The sequence below is a fragment of the Camelina sativa genome, chromosome 8 (assembly GCF_000633955.1).
Source record: "Camelina sativa cultivar DH55 chromosome 8, Cs, whole genome shotgun sequence".
Classification (NCBI taxonomy): Eukaryota; Viridiplantae; Streptophyta; class Magnoliopsida; order Brassicales; family Brassicaceae; genus Camelina; species Camelina sativa.
Window position 1 is genome coordinate 16,824,127 of NC_025692.1, and position 18,215 is coordinate 16,842,341.

General features: G+C 37.8%; 5 protein-coding genes across 5 annotated transcripts; 3 read left to right on the forward strand and 2 right to left on the reverse strand.

The window, feature by feature from the left end:
* On the forward strand, positions 1,395–3,679 carry LOC104709614 (sodium transporter HKT1-like; the record flags this gene model as incomplete). The annotated part of the gene is made up of 3 exons (XM_010426195.1): positions 1,395–2,392; positions 3,192–3,386; positions 3,466–3,679. Coding segments are annotated over 3 exons (1,407 nt in total), but the record flags the coding sequence as incomplete, so codon positions are not given.
* LOC104707324 (isoleucine--tRNA ligase, cytoplasmic) lies at positions 4,055–11,880 on the reverse strand. Its single transcript, XM_010423651.2, has 25 exons — positions 11,042–11,880; positions 10,894–10,959; positions 10,290–10,811; positions 9,818–9,931; positions 9,560–9,657; positions 9,069–9,147; positions 8,810–8,968; positions 8,351–8,440; positions 8,137–8,270; positions 7,673–7,832; positions 7,461–7,544; positions 7,160–7,369; positions 6,918–7,043; positions 6,690–6,827; positions 6,470–6,573; positions 6,311–6,374; positions 6,005–6,093; positions 5,753–5,894; positions 5,598–5,661; positions 5,390–5,457; positions 5,100–5,222; positions 4,880–4,945; positions 4,650–4,791; positions 4,476–4,567; positions 4,055–4,378 (listed from the first exon to the last, which is right to left on the reverse strand). The coding sequence occupies exons 1-25, from the start codon at positions 11,573–11,575 to the stop codon at positions 4,277–4,279; spliced, it is 3,570 nt and encodes a 1,189-aa protein (XP_010421953.1). The 5' UTR covers positions 11,576–11,880; the 3' UTR covers positions 4,055–4,276.
* On the forward strand, positions 11,771–12,622 carry LOC104707323 (keratin-associated protein 6-2-like). Its single transcript, XM_010423650.1, has 3 exons — positions 11,771–11,963; positions 12,054–12,204; positions 12,313–12,622. The coding sequence occupies exons 1-3, from the start codon at positions 11,813–11,815 to the stop codon at positions 12,404–12,406; spliced, it is 396 nt and encodes a 131-aa protein (XP_010421952.1). The 5' UTR covers positions 11,771–11,812; the 3' UTR covers positions 12,407–12,622.
* Positions 13,358–14,856, forward strand: LOC104707326 (chlorophyll a-b binding protein CP26, chloroplastic). Its single transcript, XM_010423653.2, has 6 exons — positions 13,358–13,628; positions 13,716–13,800; positions 13,883–13,933; positions 14,032–14,152; positions 14,267–14,401; positions 14,474–14,856. Exons 1-6 carry the CDS (start codon positions 13,436–13,438, stop codon positions 14,732–14,734), a joined length of 846 nt encoding a protein of 281 aa, XP_010421955.1. The 5' UTR covers positions 13,358–13,435; the 3' UTR covers positions 14,735–14,856.
* Positions 14,782–17,367, reverse strand: LOC104707325 (protein BEARSKIN2). The gene is made up of 3 exons (XM_010423652.2): positions 16,852–17,367; positions 16,388–16,665; positions 14,782–15,715 (listed from the first exon to the last, which is right to left on the reverse strand). Exons 1-3 carry the CDS (start codon positions 17,015–17,017, stop codon positions 15,134–15,136), a joined length of 1,026 nt encoding a protein of 341 aa, XP_010421954.1. The 5' UTR covers positions 17,018–17,367; the 3' UTR covers positions 14,782–15,133.

Below are 18,215 nucleotides of genomic sequence, written 5' to 3' on the forward strand. Positions count from 1 at the left end.
AAAAAAAACAGAGAGAATAAAAGATGAGATGATTTTGATCAGTTTAGAGGGGTAGGTAAATTACCTGTGACCTCATTATTCTACTCTTGAGTCAAATGATCACACAAAGCTTGGAAGCGAGGGGTAGGTAAATTACCGATGACCCCATTATTCGCCTACACCTTTGATTTAAAAAGAAGAAGAACTGAGAAAAGAGAGAGGAAATAAATCATACGAAGAAAGTCTTGGCTTGAAGAGAGTCAACAGCCATTGATCGATTTTCTCTTGGTAATATTTCACTTTTTTATTATTGCTTTAATTTATGTAAAGAGATGACAATGGAGATTCTGAAGACTAAAAAATTGTGGGGATCAAGGAGCGTTGATGACTCTCATGGTGGATTACAAATGTAAGTTCCTAATGTCAAGGCGAAGAACAGTGCAAAGACAATATCCCCAAAGATAAGTAAATTCTCATTATTTTCAAAACCTCTTTTCCATGATTTATTCTGATTATTTGCTTGAGGACAAGCAAAGTCTAAGTCTGGGGGAGTTGATAACATCATTATTTTACCCATTTTAGCTATAGTTTTAGTATGCATTTAGGAAGAGTTTAGTATGATTTCAATGCTTTAATGTCTATTTTCAAGTATTTTAGGTTTCAATAAGGTTTTACAAGTTTTATAGCAAAAATGACCAAAAGACAAGGAAAACACGTTTCAGGACAGATTCAGAGCTTTACGGTGCGGGACAATTTTGAAGAACTTCCATAACTCACATTTCGACATACCTGGTGTCTATGGAAATCTGAGAGAGTCATCTTTCTCCTCAAAGTAGAATAAAGTCAATCCGTTCAATAACCAGGAAGTTATGCCCGATTTATCGAGACGTATTACAAACTGACGTAAGGAGAACCATTCAGCCAATGAGCTTTTATTGAAGGTCTGACCAGCGACCACCACGGCGGCCCAGTCCAAGTCTTCACCACATTCTAGAACCTTCCTACGCCGCTTTTTGCCATGCAATTAACAAGAGAATACGTTTCTACCCTTACAAAACCCTAAAGGAGATACTCTGTTTTTTTTTTTACTCTTACCGTGGCTTTTTCTGAACAAGGTTGGAGAGAAAGAATCTTATTTCTGTTGGAACGTCCTCGATTGTTCTCTCTCTTCCGACATGTGGCCTTATATTCTGACACGATTGTATTTGCTAATAATAATCATTCGGTTTCTCGCCATTCCTTGTTCATATTGTCAAGCCCAAAAGAATGTTTTCTATTCCTTTTTTGCCATCAACTTACATATCCTCACAAGTCACGACCATCAGCCAAAAAGTTTTTGATTGTTGTGAATATGCTATTTAAGTGAAAAGATAAAGCAACAACTATTCATTCTCTATCCTAATAATTGTTGAATACACCGTACCCAACTTGCTAAACCTTGTTCCCCCTTCTTCCTCTACTTCATATACTCCTTGTTAGGGTTCTTGGCAGTCAAGATCTCGAAGCCAAGAACCATTTCACGTCTTAATGACTTAGTCTTCTTCACTTCTGTCTCCGCCATCACCATCTCTTCTATGTCAACCGTCGACGTGGAAGTCTTCTCCAACACGCAACTTATTATCATCACTATTATCATGTTCATGGGGGCCGAGATCTTCACGTCCTTCCTCGTTCTATATTTCTCCCATCTCACCAATTTTGTTTTCCCTCGGAACAAGATCGAGAACTGCCGTATTGACCTGGAGAACGATACTGATCTTCGTGAGGGTCCTAGCCAAATCAATGAGAGGGCATCTAAGTGCTTGTACTCAGTGGTTCTTGGTTACCAGCTAGTAACAAACCTAGTTGGCTCCGTGTTGGTTCTTGTATACGTAAGCTTTGTTAAAACGGCCGGAGATGTTCTTAGTTTCAAGGGGATCTCACCTCTCCTTTTCTCGGTCTTCACAACAGTTTCCACGTTCGCAAACTGTGGATTTGTCCCAATGAATGAGAACATGGTCATATTCCGCAAGAACTCGGGCCTTCTCTGGCTCCTTATCCCTCAAGTACTAATGGGAAACACTTTGTTCCCTTGCTTCTTGGCGTTGTTTATTTGGGGACTTTATAAGATCACAAAGCGTGAAGAGTTTGGTTATATTCTCAAGAACTACAAGAAGATGGGATACTATCATCTACTCTCCGTTCGTCTTTGTATTTTTCTTGGCTTAACAGTGTTAGGGTTTGTGATGATCATGATACAACTTCTTTTCTTCTGCACCTTTGAGTGGAGCTCCGAGTCTCTTGGAGGAATGAGTTGGTACGAGAAGTTGGTTGGATCGTTGTTTCAAGTGGTGAACTCGAGATACACCGGTGAAACAATTGTTGACATTTCCACACTTTCACCAGCTATTTTGATACTCTTCATCCTCATGATGTGAGTTTCTTCTTTCTCTCTCCCTCTTTTCATTCATCTTTTGCATTCGCATGTGGACTTGGAATATTTTAATCTATCCGGTCGAAACGTACGAGGTTAAGGGGAACGTACAATTCTTTCAACATATCTTCACACATGTCGAAGTTGATTAGCTTTTCAAAGAACATGCTCTAAAAATAAATTTTTCTATATTTTTGTATTTATACTTCAACTAAAATATTTAAAGCATGTAGCCACGTAGTCCCAATCATTCGTATATGAGTGGGTCAGAGGGTGGTAGAACTACATTTTTAAATTAGTACTGGTTATATTTCTTTGGCTGAATCCACCAATTAACCGACATTAATTAACTTAACAGTCGACTGTTTTTGTGGGGTTTTAATTGATTTTGCTTGCAACAAAAGAACCATAAAATTCATTTTTCAAAAACAGAATTGGTGACATCTTCTATGAAAATTTGAGATTATGTAAGGTTATTATTGTTACATGTATTATAAGCAATTTGGTTACATACGTTTCTTTATATTTAGGTTTGTTAATAATATGATTATAAAGAATTTGGAAAAAAACGTCATTGCAAAAGAAACTTGCAAGAGATTATTGCAGAAAATTTGGATGAAGTGAATCAGAATTTAAGCACATGCATGGTTTTTTAATTCAGTAAAACAGATAGAATATATGTCCCTTCAAGGTTGTGGGGAGTCTCCTCGACACTAATTATCATACTCACACAAGCATTTGAATTTTGTATAAAATAATTATAGGGAATAATGAGTAAAAATATAATTGCGTTGACAAGGTATCTTCCTCCATACACATTGTTTATGCCATTGACCGAAGAAAAAGAGAGGTCGAAGAAGAAGAGTGGGCTGTTCGTGTCACAACTTTCATTTTTGGTGATGTGCATATTTCTCATTTCAATCACCGAAAGGGAAAAGCTACAAAGAGATCCACTCAACTTCAACGTCCTTAACATCACTCTCGAAGTTATCAGGTATAGTTTGTTTTTCTTTCTTTTTTTGTTGAAACGTGTAAACTATACACTTATTGCTGATTTATTATTGTAACGACAGTGCATATGGAAATGTGGGGTTTACAACCGGGTACAGCTGTAAACGGCGGCTGGACATCAACGACGGTGGCTGCATAGACGCGAGTTATGGGTTTGTGGGACGATGGAGTCCCACTGGGAAAGTCATACTAGTAATAGTAATGTTTTATGGTAGGTTTAAGCACTTCACAGCTAAATCTGGCCGAGCTTGGATTCTTTATCCCTCCTCTTTCTGATATAACATGTGGTAGTATTATTGTATGTCTGTATAATATCATGTTTGCATCTTTTTACCGAAGCTTTCCAACAATGTGAAAAGACAANGACCGGGTACAGCTACAAACGGCGGCTGGACATCAACGACGGTGGCTGCATAGACGCGAGTTATGGGTTTGTGGGACGATGGAGTCCCACTGGCAAAGTCATACTAATAATAGTAATGTTTTATGTTAGGTTGAAGCACTTCACAGCTAAATCTGGCCGAGCTTGGATTCTTTATCCCTCCTCTTTCTTATGTGGTAGTATTATTGTATGTCTGTATAATATAATATCATGTTTGCATCTTTTTATCGAAGCTTTCCAACAATGTGAAAAGACAATGTACTACACTATTGGTCACTGGACTCATCACATATAATAAAACGAATACCGAGTACAATAATATTGTACAAATAGAACGAATACCGAGTCTCAACACTGATGTTCAACTTTTTCGCAACAATCTAAAGAAACACTTGAAGGTAAGATATGGGAGAAGAAAAATATGAGAATTTAACGGTTGAAATAAAAATCCCTGAGTCACCAAAATCAATCAGACAAAACCGAGGGAGGGATTATGCGTTCCTCTTGCTTAACAAGTCGCCGACACTCAAATGTAGATGTTCTCCTAGAACAACAGTCGCAGCAGGCAGGTTCTCAATGCAGCTTACAGTTATCTGCCATACAAGATACATGAAAGTGAATAAAAGTATAACAATTTGGGTTACCAATAAGCGTAACTAACGATCAGCATTCTGAGTGGCACAAACAAACCTTCCCTTGTCCAGCTTGGAACTCTGATTTCAAACTCAAATGATCCCTTGATAACAAGTACGTTTCAAGCCCGGTTGCAGACTTCACATCTCCTGTAACCAATAGTGTAGACTTGTTAAAGAGAGAAAGAGAGAACTGATGGTAGACATTCATTGTAATGAGATGGTGACTCACCTGAGTATAACGCAAGAACAGCCTCTTCATTGAACTTCAAAGCCGGTCTGGCCAAACTTATCTTATATGACAACTTTGGAACCTTTTTGGCACTCTCGTCGGATGTTTCTTTTGGGGTAAATATCTCATCGGCTATTATGACCTGTTATATAAAAGATAGAAGGATAAACATTATGCTTCTGCTGTGCCAAAAAAAAAAAAAAAGTAGATGCGAGTGTTTGATGACTTACTGCATGTGATGGCATTAAAGTAGACAGAAGCAAAGGGGAGCCAATTGACTCCTTAATGCTTTGTTCCTGTACAACAAACAAGAATGATGAGACAGAAGTAAGGCATGTGGTTGATAATATTCATGTTAGAAACATAAATTTTCGTTTGATCCCATAGCTAAGAAAATTTCACGTAGAACTTAAATTAACATGAATTGAGTAGCAAACCAAAACCAGTTACCTGAGAGTGAATAACTTGTTTCGCGACAGAGTCATCCTCGTCCAATGATTCAAAGTACACTTCCACAAAGTCTGTTGGTTCCAGACCTGACTTTTTCCGTAGTTTCTGGATCCTATTGACAATCTATAACACGGAGAAAGAAAGCTCATGAGCACAAACATTAGACAACAGCTGCTTTATCTGAATATAGAATGTTCAGATACAGAAAAAAGAAACCCAAAGAAAATATACAAGTTATAAGAAACTGCGTTGCTTTTGTTTCATCTAGACGTTATGTTATATATATTTACCTCTCGGGCAACACCTGCTTCAACCAAAGAATCATCTGCTCGTAGATCCAGAATCACCAAAACATCACCTGCATCATGAACAAAAGCAAATATTATATTTATCCTTACCAATATACTGAATCAAGATTGACATAAAATTACCAATATACTGAATCAAGATTGACATAAAATTGACCACAGAGAAGTGATAGTTACTTATGATTCTTACCATCTCCAGCTGCATCAATCTCATTATCTTTCAAACCTTCTGGGCGTTTGAAAACCCTGACAATCTGAATAACATATGAAAGATGTGTCAGAATTTAGCTAGTAACAACATATTCTTCATGCTATCGCACAGGAAAACAGCAGAGCATGCAAGACCTTGATATCTGTTAGCGTTAGCGAGTGCTCAGCAATAGTAACTTCCCCAGCCTCCTCAAATGTTAAGATATCTTTCTGAGACATTTCTTGAACTCCCTTTTTAACAAGCCCCATCGACTTTCCAAGTCGCTTTCCCAATATACTGCAGGAATGAACATGTAAAATTTCACTCTACATTTCTTTCAGAAAGGCTAAAGCACATTGAGCTTAACAGTTAAAAGAAAAACACAGGAAGAATAAACCTTAACTAACCTGAAATCTGGTTCCGCTTTTAGAGATGCATACTTCAGAGTATCATTGCATGATACAAGAGATCTTACGTTAAGTTCTTCCAAGACATACTGCAATGCAAAAGCAAACAGAATAAATCTTATGTATCAATAGTTGATGTGAAAAGCCTAGCATGCACTCAGGACTCCTGCACACTTGAGCATTTCTCTTCCACAGAGAAATCATTTGCTGATTTCAAATGGTCCTCAACAACAATCTCAAAAAAATTCATATATATAATTGATTAAAACTTCCAGAAGATAAATTACTGTTCCGTACACCACAGACCTCTCTTAGTACTCCAGTTATGTCATTCAAAAATTCTGCATCTGGATGGACTACAATCATTTCCCTGATATACAACAATGACAAGCATGTATAAATTTGTTATCATGTTTTAGGCTAATAACAAAGTGGAAACTGAAAAAATAAAATACCAACACTCACTTTAGAGGAGTTTTCAAGGGTAGTCTGTTACGCTCACGAATGTTCCGAGCGAGATCAATGATTGTCATCATCCTTGTAACACTTTGCTCAATCCTCTCCCCGCTCTGGTTACACACAAGAAGAAAATATAAGCAAGCACAAGAATAAAATATAAGCAAGCAAAAATTCTGAAATTTTGTATTTTATCCTTGGATATCAAAGATGTGGACTTGAGTCTTACCGTTCCTTCCTCTGGGGGAATACTGCAGTAATGAATGCTTTCCTCAGAACCTTCACACACTTTCCGCAGATTCTGGTATAAAGTTTCAGTGAAGAAGGGTGTAAAAGGGGCCATCACTTTGCAAGAAGTAAGGACCACCTGAAAATAGGCAATTATTAGTTACAATAAGTGATCAAATGATGATGACTATGCAAAAAAAAGTATCCCTGCAAACTATTTTTACTATACATTGAATAAAGTTGAAAGAGCAGTGTGACAATCATCTTCTCCTGTACGGCCTTTTAACCTCTTGCGGTTGAATCTAACATATATGTTAGTGAGATTGTCGAGGAACTTCAAGAGATAAGGAACCACCTAAAAAAAAAGAAAAGGAACCCAAAAAAAAATGTTAGAGATACCACAAGAAATTAATAACGTCTATCTAAATACGAACACCATTTCATGCTGACAATGACATGTAAAAAACTTACAGTGTAAAGCCGATATCCATCCATCTCCTGACGAACAAAACGGACAAGACTTTGCGTAGCTGAGTGAATCCACTTATCAAGAACGTTTGCCGACTGTAAAGTTGCCAGATCAGTAGGAACAAAGGGTGCACCACCCTCAGTCTCAAGTCTCTTTGCATTCTGAACAAGGAACCGATATGCATTGTACCATGGAAGGAAAACATCTTTGACCTAGTGAATCCCAATACGGACCAGAAAAATTCAGACAAACAACAAATTACTCCAATAAGCAGCAAGAAAGTTAAACACCAAAATCACTCACAACACCAAGTACTCCTTCTTTTTTGAACCGTAGTGGCTCAGCACGTACAACTGGAGAATTTATCAGGTACAATCGCACAGCATCCTATCAAGGTTTACATATAGTCACTAAGTTATGATATACAGTTATACACACGCTGCTAAGATTTCCATAGCTAGAGAACATTGGGAAAAAAAACTCAAAACGCAGTATAAGATACAGGGAAAACTTACAGCCCCATACTCATCTATGACTTCCAAAGGTGGTGGGTAATTCCGTAATTTCTTAGACATCTTTTTTCCATCCTCAGCAAGCACAAGACCATTGCATATCAGATTTTTGAACGCTGGTTTTCCAAATAATGCAGTAGATAACACCATAAGAGTATAAAACCTGTGCAGACCAAACCACAAGTTTATATACTATTCACTGCCTAATTAGTAGAAAAGAATTATTGCTTATGATGCCTTTGTTAAAACACCTGTAGAATCACAATTCATAGTAAACTTATCACAACTTTCTTTAGCTTCGACTCATTACTTAATTAAGTGCAATCATTCAGGGTAATTAAAATCATCCAACACAGTACGGACGGAACAAACCCTGAAAACTAAAATGATATGGTTTTTAATTGCTAAAGCTTAACTAATATAACGGCTTATATTTCTAGCCACAGTCAAAAAGTGGAATGACATACCATCCACGAGTTTGATCAAGCCCTTCAGCCACAAAATGACCAGGAAAGTTCTTCTCAAATAGCTCCTTGTTTTCAAATGGATAATGGATATATGCATAAGGCATTGACCCACTCTCAAACCAACAATCAAAAACCTGCAACAGCGTGATTTAATCGTAACACCCCAAACAATCATGAATTAACTGATAAATGAAAGAATTTGGATCCATCTTACATCTTCTACACGACGGAGCACACCATATTCAGAGCCGCGAGTTGATGGGATTGTAATTTGATCAATATGGTGGCGATGCAGATCAAAGACCTGCACCATAAATCATCAGAAAAACAAATGAGCATCAGACTTTTTGATAACTACATACTCCAGCAAGAAAAAAAAAAGAACAAACCCCCAGAGGATGTCATTAAAGAGAACAGAACAAATAACGAAGACTTCTAGAAATATCTAGTCAGATATCAGGCGGAATATTGAGTTATCCAGCAAAACAATTGTTCCATATAGAAGAACCGAGATCGTGACAGTAGACTTTCCCAAAGCATCAGTGAGCTATATGCTGATATTATGATGTATTTTATTTTAACCGATTTATCTTCCAAGAGTGCATGACAGGTATCTACAGCAGAAAGAGAGACAGACATAAAACGAAGAAATGCAAACAACAAAAGAAGAGACCTTGACACCAGAGAGCTTTTCAAGCTTTTCCACGGAATCCATGACAACAACTTCCTTCCCATCATCGCTGATCCATATGGGAAGAGGTGTGCCCCAGAATCTACTTCGACTGATAGCCCAATCCCTTGCATTTTCGAGCCAATTGTGAAAACGTTTATCCTGAATTGCAGATTAATCGAGAAAATTATTTCATATTAGACACTTATCTAAACGCACTAGTAATATATACCCAAGAGTACTGATCCTTTCTTCTACTAACCTTCACATAATCAGGTACCCATTTCGTCTGTTCATTGCTTTCTAACAACTTATCTTTCATTTGCTCCACGCGCACAAACCTAACAGGTCAACCAGAAACAAACTTTAAAGTCCTAACCACACATGAAAAAGACAGATTAACGTTCATATCATATTTCTGCTAATTTCTTCTACGTGTCATTTAGGTCAGATACTCCTACATATGAAATCTAAAATAGATAAACGAAACATGGGAAATCAAAATATCATATAAAATTTGGTGATATACACAAAGATAGCTTATATAGCTCCAAAAAGGGGCTGCCCGATATAATCATGTGAAAAATCTTAGGATTATCATTTATCCCAAGAGAACTAGTACAGGAAAAAATCCTACATCTTTAAAGCCAAAGTTAGAAAAAGCCTAAAGAGACAAAATGCCTCACTATACTAGCACTAAATGATCCAACTACTAAGACCTTAACTCAAGCTCATATGAAACATGAAGCATACCAACTCGGAACTGCTCTATATATGAGAGGGGTGTCTGATCTCCAGCAAAATGGATATGAGTGAGTAAAGCTCCCCATTTTCACAAGCCTGCCTTTGTTCTGAAATAACAAAATAATATTACTTCATAAATAAAAATCACTTACAGTAAAACAATCCAATGGTCCAAAATGCACTTAAGTTCTCTAAGAAGCATGACAAATCATTATAATCTTAACGACTAATCATGGCCTATTGAAAACATTAGGCATCAGTAATCACCTTAACAGCTTCAATAATACCCTTGTCTGCATCTTTGACATAACGGCCACTGAAGTCAGTAATTCTCTCAGTAAACAACCCATCGTCATCAACAGCAACAACTAAATTCTCGCCCTGCAAGGACGGATAAAATCATATACAAGTATGTTTAACACAATGAGATGAAGCAAAATTAGTAGAGTTGACAGGCATGGGTACTTAACGATACTATAAGCCTAAACAGGAGAATAAGTAACAACAAATGAGCATTTCTACGAAATCCCACGTAATTACCAACCCAAAATCTAAGATCAACTAAACCCCAACTGAATGACACTACATTATATTTTCTAGTCATGTGGTCAGAAACTGAAACAAAGGAAGAGAGAAATAGAATAGAATAGAAATTCTATTACGTTAACTACGGTCATGACGAACCTTTTTAATTCTATTTTAACGGGGTGATAAGGAAGAGGAAATAGTCAAATCTAACCTTTTTAATTATCTTGTTCTGAAGACAAACACGATAATCATCTTCACCAAAGGCAGGAGCACAGTGGACAATACCAGTACCACTGTCATCAGTGACATAATCATCTGCTACTACTCGAAAGGCCTCACTTGAGAAATCGCTAAAGTACTCAAACAAAGGTTCATACTTCTTCCCAACCAGGGAAGCTCCATTAAATTTCTCCAAAACTTCATAAGAATCAGCTGCACTCTCAGGTTTCGCACCTTTCGCTTTAGGATTTGCATTCTTGGTATCACCAGCAGGTCCATTACTTACCTTGGTCTTGGGTTTATCAGTGGGAAGAGCTGACAACCGAGACTCAGCAACAACATACACTTTTCCAGTGTTCTTGTTACGAACCTTCACATAGACAAACTTTGCATTGACACACAAAGCAAGATTGCTTGGAAGAGTCCACGGAGTAGTAGTCCATGCCACAAAAGCAGCATTATCTTGATCCCCAATAACCGGGAAAGTCACCATGATTTCTGGATCAGGGACGTCCTGTATACACACTCTACCAATATAAGAAATCAAATCATACAACACAAGAAAATTTAACATTAGCAACAGCTGAAGCACACACCTTGTAGTTCTGACCAGCTTCAAAATTAGATAAAGGAGTCTTACAACCAGTACTATACGGCATAACCTGCAATCAAGTAACGAGTCAACAATAAGAATCTCTATTCACCAAAATCAAACAATGCAAGGAAGAAGAAGGCAAACCAAACCTTGAAGCCTCTGTAAACAAGATTCTTCTCAAAAAGCTGAGCAAAAACCCACCAAACACTCTCCATAAAAGGCAAATCCATAGTCTTATAGTCATTCCTGAAATCAATCCAACGCCCAGTCCTAGTAATAACATTCTCCCACTCAGTAACATAACGAGTCACAATACTCCTACACTCCTCATTATACTTATCAATCCCCATCTTAAGCACTTCATCTCTCCTCTTAATGTTGAGCTTCCGATCAATCTCGTTCTCGACAGGCAAACCATGACAATCCCACCCGAAGCGACGAGTGACATGGTGACCAGTCATGGACTGATACCGAGTCACGATATCTTTAATCGTACCGGCGAGGATGTGACCGTAGTGAGGAAGCCCGGTGGCGAACGGAGGTCCGTCGTAGAAGATGTACTCGGGGAGATTCTCAGTGCGTTTGAGCTGAGTCTTGAAAGCATCGATTTGAGTCCAGTATGAGAGGACGTTTTCTTCTTGGTGAGGAAACGAGAACTCTTTGCCTTCGCATACTTCTTCCATGGCGGAAACTGATGAATCAATCTCCTCACGAAATTAGGGTTTCTGCAGATTTCTAGTTCGGCGCAAACGAATGATATCAATCAAGTCTTAATAACGTTTCTGAAGATGAAGGTTTTGTAAGGAAAACAATCGAGGTTATAAAAATAATGAATGGGCTTTAGGCCCAATTAAAGTAATGTAATAGCGAAATCCGGAGAAAGAGCGACGGAGAGAGAGAGTGGAGGGGACGAGACGACGATGAGCAGCAGAAGAAGAAGAAGCGGAGACGATGACAAGGGATTGCTCTGGAAACTTCCTCAAGTTAGAATCAAAGACGTCGGAAATGTTGGTCCAGCCTTTGGACTCGGTTTCGGTTGCGGAGTCGGTTTCGGCGCCGGTCTTATCGGAGGTAAAAATTTCTAATTTCGATCGCCCAGAGTTAGTTCGAAGCTGTTTTTATAGATAAACTGAGTTTGAGAGATTGATTTGATGGAGGCAGGTGTGGGATTCGGACCAGGAGTGCCTGGATTACAGTTTGGTTTAGGATTTGGAGCTGGTTGTGGAATTGGTGTAGGTTTTGGCTATGGTGTTGGAAGAGGAGCTGCTTATGATCACTCTCGTTCTTATTATAACGTTGGGAAGCCATCTTTGTGAGTTAAAAAAAACCAAGTCTTTTTATTTTTTTGGTTTCTGCAATTTCAGTTCTAGTGGTTTAAAGAGTAAGGAAGATGATTTGGGACTTGTTGATTTGTTGACAGGAATGAAGTTGATTCTCTTATTGATGAACTTGTTGTTAGTACCAAGAAGCTTGTGAAAGCTACAACGAAGGAAATCGACAAGTGGATAAAATGATGAACATTAGCGATAATTTAGCTTGTTTGCTTGCAAGCTGCCAAGTAAATGTTAGTGTTGTTGCTATGTTTCTTTAGATTAAGAATATAGAGACTCGGGGGGCTAGTGGATCTCGTTTCGTATTGTACAATTGGTTATGGTATAAAGAACGTAATTTTACATGGCAGATTTATAATTCTGGTAATGTGTATATTGTGAGTTCTGCTTTCTCTTTAAGTTGTTGTTTAGGGTGAAGCTTGAATCATCACAAACGCCAATGTGAAATGTGAGTTCGAGATTTTGGTATAAGCCAATTTAAAAAGGTAGAACCTGCTTAGTGTGGCACAGTGATCTCATCTCATCTCTAGGGCCAATGGCATGAATTTGTTATGATTCGCTTCCACCGGGTGTGAACGCTGTGCTAACTAAGTCAGTAGATCACTTGAGTTTCGATCCAAATGCTTTACTTGTGGTCGACTTTGCGGGAAGTTCTTTCTAAAAGGCTTTTGTTCATTTTCGGGACCTGTCTGATGCTTCGATGAAGTCCAGATGTCCCATGCTCCGATTCTTTATTTTGATGTAAAGAGGTAGTCCCAACTATTGATCCCATCAGAAAATGGAACCGTTGAGTTTGGGCATCCACAGGACCACAATGATTCTAAATGAGAATTTACTGAAAATCCCAAGTATAGACTGTGGATGGCTTGTGGATGACATTTAACTGTTAAGATTTCATGTGTTTGAGATTCTTGTAACACAGTTGGTAGCATTGGTGAAAGCTAAGCCACACAAAAGAGAAGAAACAGTGGGATATGGATAAAAGAGATTATCCAACAAAAACCCATCTTAAAGCCACATCAGCATCCACAAACCAATCAGAGCACAGAATCATATTTCATATTTTCAATTCAGACCAATCAAAATCCTAAACGAATCCTACCCCTTCACCTTATAGCACCAGTTTCGTCTCTTCCTTCTTTCACTTAGCTCCTCCCTAGTGTTAAACCAGAGTAAAGCTTGAAACTTTGGACCACAAAAAAAAAAGAAAAGATGGCGTCTTTGGGTGTGTCGGAAATGCTTGGTACTCCCCTTAACTTCAGGGCAGTTTCAAGATCGTCTGCTCCGTTGGCTTCAAGCCCGGCCACGTTCAAGACAGTTGCTCTCTTCTCTAAGAAAAAGCCAGCTCCTCCTCCTAAGTCCAAGGCCATCTCTGAGACTAGCGACGAGCTCGCCAAGTGGTATGGTATGTGATGTGTCCTCTTCTACACCCCTTTCAAAAAAAACTCTGTTTCTCTATGAAATGTGTTTGTTAATTGTGATTGTTATGCAGGTCCTGACAGGAGAATTTTCTTGCCCGATGGTCTCTTGGACAGATCAGAGATCCCAGAGTACTTAAACGGTGAAGTTGCTGGAGAGTAAGACACTTCTTCATGTCTCTCTTTGTATGTTTTTTACGTTTGGCTTTGGTGCTTATGGTTCATTGGTCTGAATTTGCAGTTATGGTTATGACCCATTTGGTCTTGGCAAGAAGCCTGAGAACTTTGCTAAGTAAGCAGATTCTTTGAAACCTAAACCTGTTTCTTTGTTTCCTTCCCAATGTATCGAACTCGTTGTTAAGACTGGTTGTGTAATGAATGTGGTTGCAGATACCAAGCCTTTGAATTGATCCACGCGAGATGGGCTATGTTGGGAGCTGCTGGTTTCATCATCCCTGAAGCTTTAAACAAATACGGTGCCAACTGTGGTCCTGAAGCCGTCTGGTTCAAGGTTTCTTACCTACTTATCATCTTTATGAACATTCAATTGCCTTAAATTCTATATAGCAAAAAGCAAGAATGTGTTATGTGATGGGATGAATCTTATTGGTACATAACAATGCAGACCGGTGCTTTGCTTCTTGATGGAAACACATTGAACTACTTTGGCAAGAACATCCCAATCAACCTTGTTCTCGCCGTAGTTGCTGAAGTTGTTCTCCTTGGTGGAGCTGAGTACTACAGAATCACCAACGGATTGGTACATTTCTCTCTACATTTAGCTAGACTTAGATAGGAAAATGACTAAACTTGAAATGCTAAAATCTGACAGGACTTTGAAGACAAGCTACACCCAGGAGGTCCATTTGATCCTTTGGGACTTGCTAAGGACCCTGAGCAAGGAGCACTACTCAAGGTTAAAGAGATCAAGAACGGGAGATTAGCCATGTTTGCGATGCTCGGTTTCTTCATCCAAGCTTATGTTACTGGTGAAGGTCCTGTTGAGAACCTTGCACAGCATCTCAGTGATCCTTTCGGAAACAATTTGCTTACCGTTATCGCTGGAACTGCCGAGAGAGCTCCTACTCTCTAAGCCATTTTCTATTTTCTAAGAGCTTCCAAAATGTAAACTTTGTTCGATTGGAACCTTCTTTTGACAATGTTATAAACTTTCATCTGAATCTTCTTGATATATTTCATTGGTGCTTTATATCATACTTTCTAAGGATACCTGTCTAATGACTCATGGTAGGCTCAAGTTCTTGTAGCATATTAATAGCATTGCAAAACAAAAAGAAAATAACAATATACGAGTAGAATAAATTATACGCTAATCAATTATGTTCTTATTCATTCCAACAGTAGATATAAGACTTGGGTTTTGCAAAGCAATTTGCTTCCAACCAATAAATAAAACATGTAATCAATAACACACACACACACATATACCAACACACTTATATAGTCATAGATTCATAAGACATATAGACATCTATTTAGAATAACCCCAGAAATCCATTTCACTGCGCAATGTAAGCTGGTTCGTGGTAGGAACTGGCTGGACAACAGAAGAAGAATTATTGTTACCATCCTCAAACCTAATCCCTCTAGATGAATCTTCATTTCCCATGTGACAAGTCACAAGCCTATCCATCATCCCCCATTCACCTAAACCTTGTTGATGATTATGACTAACCACTGTCTCACAAGTACCGACCTCTAAACCAGGCTCACATGCTTGCTGGTATTGTAACCCTTCACTAGCTGCACTCTCACAGTCTCTTGCAAGTCCTGAAGAGTAGTCAAATCCGAGTGTGGGTGGCTTGTGGAAGATTGGTGGGTATTGATGAAGAGCAAGGTCAGGCTTGTTGAGTTCGAAGGTCGTTGCTCCGTGGTTACGTACTAGCTGGTACGGACTGTCACGGTTCATAAAGCTACGAGCTTGAAGCGTGTGGCTGTTGTTGGTTGCATCGTGGATGTGTTGGTCCGATGAGTTAATGCTAGAGCCACCTTCATTCACTACCTTGAACAAATTCTTCTTCATGAACACCCTACAAACTACCCATCCATCTTCCTACAATATCATAAAATATAATGTTACAAATGGATTAAATAAAATTGATCGGCTTCATAGCCAAGCTGTTGAATTTAACTCATCATAGTATATTTGCAACTTTATAGGTACAAATCTCATTTTGTTATATAATTTTACCGCAATAAAAAGTTACCACAGTAAAAGCTCTTAAACACACACACAAAATAAAGTTACCACTATAATAAGACAAATTATATACAAAACTTATCAATCTTTTCTACCAAATTCTTTTTTAGAACTCCATAATTTTAAATGAATTGAGTAAGGTTAAAATTAAGAAAAATGGATCAAAAAATCTACAAACAGTAAGCTATATAATATTCCAAAACTATACTTGCTAAAAAAATTGCTTATCCTTCAATTTCATACCAATCTAAAAATTAAATTAAATTTTATGCAAAAGATTTATCATCGGTGTGAATAATTTTGATATTGTATAAAGAATTTTGAAGAAATGAAAAGCCTTTTTTAACACATTAGAAAACTTATAGTAGTAGTACTTTGTTGTTCAAAAAAAAAGTAGTAGTACTTTAGAAATCTGAGACTTTGTGCAATTGCACTTGTTAATTGCTCAAAATGATGTTTCTTGATGATAATAAACTATAATATAAATGAAAGAATTTGTAAAGATTGCTAAAATAAAAGACATACACTAGGGTTGGCTTGAGGATCATCAGCGTCTTCAAGACGGTACTCATGCATAATCCAATCAGTCTTTTGGCCATGAGGAGCTCTTCCTTTGTAGAACACAAGTGTCTTCCTCATTCCTATCTTCTTGTAAGAGTTCCTTATGCACTTGTCACGTCCCGTCGCCTTCCAGAACCCTGCGTGAGTAGCACGGTTTGTTCTCGAACCGGTCGGATATTTCCTGTCCTTGTGACTGAAGAAATACCATTCGTTCTGCGGTGTTGACCCTATCTTGCATCTCTCTGCATAAAAAAAAGATATCATACAAATTAGAGAATTGGATAAGGACTAGTGTGTTTATGTGTATATCCAATAATCAAGAAGTGAGGGAGAGCTATCAACATGTCAAAAGAAAAGGATATCAATCAATAACAAGCAATGAATTGTGATATGTTCTTGATTAATGAGTTGAATAAATAAAAGATTACCTTGTAAATCCCAAGGCTCAAGCTTGTTTAAGTCAACCTCTCTAATGACTTCCATCTCAAACTTATGGTAAGAGATTTTCTTCTTCAAGTAGTAATGGAGAAGCTCTTCATCGGTCGGATGAAACCGAAAACCAGGTGGCACTCCTCCGTTCGACGACGAACCCATTTCGATTTTACGTTTTCCCTCTCTTGTCTCCAACTAAAGACAGCTTCTTAAAACAAATAACCACTGCCTTTCTTTCTAAGCAGCTACAACTTCTTGATTATATATTTATACACACACACGTAATTGTCAACGGAGTTAATTAAATGGGGTATATGAATGTACGATGATGATGCATGTTGATGGTGATGGTGATGGTGATGGTGAAGTTGACGGCCGGTGACCACGGCGACGGAGGTGCTCAAAAAGCTATCGTAAAAAGCAAGACTCGCCGGAGATTAATATGACTTTTTATGATATAATATCATGTCTCTACGCGCCTTATGTTGCATCGTGTGGTACACTTGCGTAAAATCGACTGCTCCATGTGTCTCTACGCCATGTTGACTTCTACATCATTTATGAACGATCCCGAGACGAAATTATAAACACTAAATTATTGGTATGATTAACCATCGTATTCAATTTTTGATTGCTCCGTAAGCAAGGGTTTTTTTTTTTTTTTTTTTTGAGAAAGAAAATGTTAGAGAAAAAAAGACCCATATGGATATAGGGATCTTCAAATCTGATCATACGGTCCACGTTTACGTATACACCTAGCTAGTTTAGCAATTAAGATGAATATTAAAGACTAAGAATATACAAATAGACTGTATATTGAATCATGGAGGTTCATTATATGAATATGCAATGCATTGGCCAGTGGACAAGGTTAGGACTTTTTTAACGCACATGTGGCTACCTATGACCTCCGATTCTTTCTGATTTGTTTCGTTTCTCTAGTTCTCAAGCTTCCTATCTGTTTTGTTAACTTGATACATTGATTCAAGCAAGCAATAAATACATACATAAATTAATATATGTAGGTATAAGATATAGTTTTCTAATATGAATGAACTAAATGATTAGTTATGGCGGTAACAACAATAGATTGTGAACCTACAAGTTGTGGGGAAGTGGTTAAATTAACATCAAGACTCATGGAAACACATGACTAGTAACAATGAAACTCCTAAGAATATAGAAATACATGCATGGACATTGGACGATATAAAACTTCGCTCAAGGAAAGAAGCGAATAGAATGTCGATTATTGACAAGATTAAATACAATTCTAACGAAAATGGGACTATAGGACGTTTCAAAGAAATTTTCTTGTTCTTGATAATGGACAAAAAAAAAAAAAAAAAAAAAAAAAAAT